The 2,767-nt window shown below is 44.2% G+C and overlaps 1 protein-coding gene across 1 annotated transcript in view; it reads right to left on the reverse strand.

Annotated features, from left to right (window-relative positions):
• The window catches only part of LOC104624739 (chromosome unknown open reading frame, human C1orf100), a 5,860-nt gene extending 4,064 nt beyond the window's left edge, over positions 1-1,796 (reverse strand). The window contains exon 1 of the mRNA XM_010292186.1: positions 1,757-1,796. Coding sequence (XP_010290488.1) covers positions 1,757-1,796 — 40 coding nt within the window. The remainder of the gene's footprint in view (positions 1-1,756) is intronic.
• Between the last annotated feature and the right edge of the window lie 971 nt (positions 1,797-2,767).

Here is a 2,767-nt window from a genome sequence, read left to right on the forward strand (position 1 = left end):
TTCCTCATCTCTGGGGTACGGGGGACATTGCATCTTCCTTCCTCCATCAGGAATTGTATGTTCAGGTTGCCAGCCCAGCTACCTGAGATAGTGCCAGTAGCAACAGTGTCTACCACAGAATTTACAAGATTTCCTCCAAATGTTGGGTTGCTTACCTGTTTCCTGGTATACACTTCAAAGGCCCTCGTCTCCAAATTTATCCTCCATCCTGGGTACATCCAGGAATATTTTTTAAATTAGCTGTTTGAATGCCTAGGTTACAGCTTTCTCTTGTAACTTTGCACGTGAAACTTTAATTACGTGTCTTAGAAGCTTTTGAGGCCTGATGTATTAAAAAACTCAGCACACTGTGAACAAAAGTGGCTTTGGTCTTAACAGACAAGGCACATAAAGCCCAAGAGGAAGGAGAGAGCCTAAGACAGAGGTTAAATGGTTCATGCAGGGGCCTGCAGGAAGCCTATGACAGACAAGGGAAGGCAGTATTGCTACAGCCATATAATTATTATATTATAATACAGTATAAAGCCACAGCCATACAATTAAAATTGCGGGACCATCTGTAATCTACTTGCTTGTGCTAAGTAATAGTCATCCATTAAAAAATATCCTCATCTTGTTTTGGAAGCTTATCTAACTCGACACACTGAAAAAGAATTATTTTTTTTTTCCAGGATGAAATCCATTCTGCTTTCCAAAACCGAGGAACCCCATACCAATAAAGTTTACTTAACTAAGTGGTATTTATTTCTTTACAGATGAGGCAAAGACTGAGGCTGCAACATGAGCTTACCTTTCCCGGTTCACACGCAGTGAGGTTACTGACTTAGATTAATCATGGAAGGAAGATCGGGAAAGGCAAAGCTTGCAGGCACAGTGTGGGGCCGTCTGCCTGAGCTCCCTCTCCCTTGCTAAGCTGGTGCGAGTAAGTCCCTCTACCTCACTAAGCCTGGCTTTGTGACGGAAAGGAGGAACCACCACTGGCATTGAATGGGGAGCGGCCCTCGGCCTTGCGGGTGCATTTTTGAGCACTGTTTGAGCCAGCTTGCTAGCGGTGTTGTAGTTGACTATATATACAACAAAATGAAGGAGTGGTGTCGTACTGAAGACGAGAACCTAAGGAGACTTAAGACCTAGACAGGAGAGGAGAAAAGATAATCTATCGGCAACTTGCCTGGAAACTCGTGCCCCTGCACACCTGAGCCACCGTCCTGCGTGCTGCTGCACTTTGGTAAATTGATTGCCGTGTCTGCTAGTCCTCAGGTTGCACAGTCCTCAAGTTACTCCTCGATCTGAGTGTAGGAGCAGCTCTGACAGTGGTGAAGTTTACACAAGAAAGTTAACGGGTGAGAAAGCAAAAAAGATCTGACGGAGCAAGGAGTGCAGGGTTGGATCTTTAAGGGTAAACCTTTTTCTGATGTTTTATTGCACATGCTCTTCAGCACATCTTCCTTGCTGTAGACAGAAGGTGAAGCTTCCTTTAACCTTTCTGGAATTAGAAATGTAGGTGTAATTTGAGTCTGGATTTTTTTATGCACCCTTCTGTCATATAAACTGCGACCTACATCTCAGCACTGAAATGGGGAGACTTCAGGAAAGACAAGATGGGGCAGGGAAGAAAGAAGAGCTGTGTTTGCTTCTGAGACACAGACCCCTGGAGCCAGGAAGGACCATGAGGGGCCTCCAGTCAGTGGGGCCTGGGATGAGAGGAGGGTCTCTACCTTCGCTGATCCAGACAGACACTTGCCTGACCTCCTACCCTGAGACTTCACAGCCTCCCCTGTGATCTGCTTCACCATTTCGCCCTTAGAAAGTTGCTCCTACCATCCACTCGGATCCCTCCTGCTGCAATTTAAGCTTGCTGTTTGCTACAGACAGGGAGGACAGATTATTCCCTTTTCCTCTGCAGCAATGTTTTGGGTGTTTGCTGTATCCCAGTTGGTTTTTCCTCAGGCTGATCAGTTCTCTGACGTTCTGCTTGGCGGTAATTTTTAGAGATCTCCAAGGCTGTTTATTTGGTTTTTTCCCCTCTGTCACTAGGGAGTTTGGACCTGAAAATGGTTGCAGTTCATTCACTGATGTTTGCAATGCTGAGTGGAAGGGATGGATGACGTCACATATCTTGCATCAGGAAATCTAATTATGGATTCTAGTATGATATTTCCCATCTTTCCAATGGCATAGCTTTGCTGATTCATATTTCGGTCAATTTTGCATTTGCTCTATTGACATTTTTTTTGCTTACATGTAGAAACTTGCCCACAGCCTTACTGCATTGCAGCCTATTTTTCTCAGACCATTTCTCCAATTTGTTAAAATAATTTTGAACTCTTACCCTGTTTTCTAATGCACTTTCAGTTCCGCTCAGCTTTGCATCACCTGCACATTTACTAAGTACACTCTATCCCATAGCTGACTTCACCAATGAAAAATTTGAATTGTACAGAAGCAGGACCCTTTCGCTGAATACATTTTGCTGTTTTAATGGTGAACCACTTTCCAGTGTGTAGTTTTTTTCCCCTGACCAATTCCACACTTAACCCAAAGCAGTTTTATCTAGACCACATTCCTTTTTTTGCTTATGAAAACATTCTGCAAGTCTCAACATGTCACCATTTCACCTGATACCAGCAGCTTTCTAATGCTGTCACGAAAACATCCCGATCTTCACCTTGTGGTTGCTGAACCTTGTACCAAACCAGTTCGCCTTGCTAAATAGGCAGAAAACGAGCCAGTGAAAAACAAGCAAAGAGGGGCCTGTGGGTTCAGC

The sequence above is a fragment of the Phaethon lepturus genome, unplaced genomic scaffold (assembly GCF_000687285.1).
Source record: "Phaethon lepturus isolate BGI_N335 unplaced genomic scaffold, ASM68728v1 scaffold16020, whole genome shotgun sequence".
In the NCBI taxonomy this organism is placed as follows: Eukaryota; Metazoa; Chordata; class Aves; order Phaethontiformes; family Phaethontidae; genus Phaethon; species Phaethon lepturus.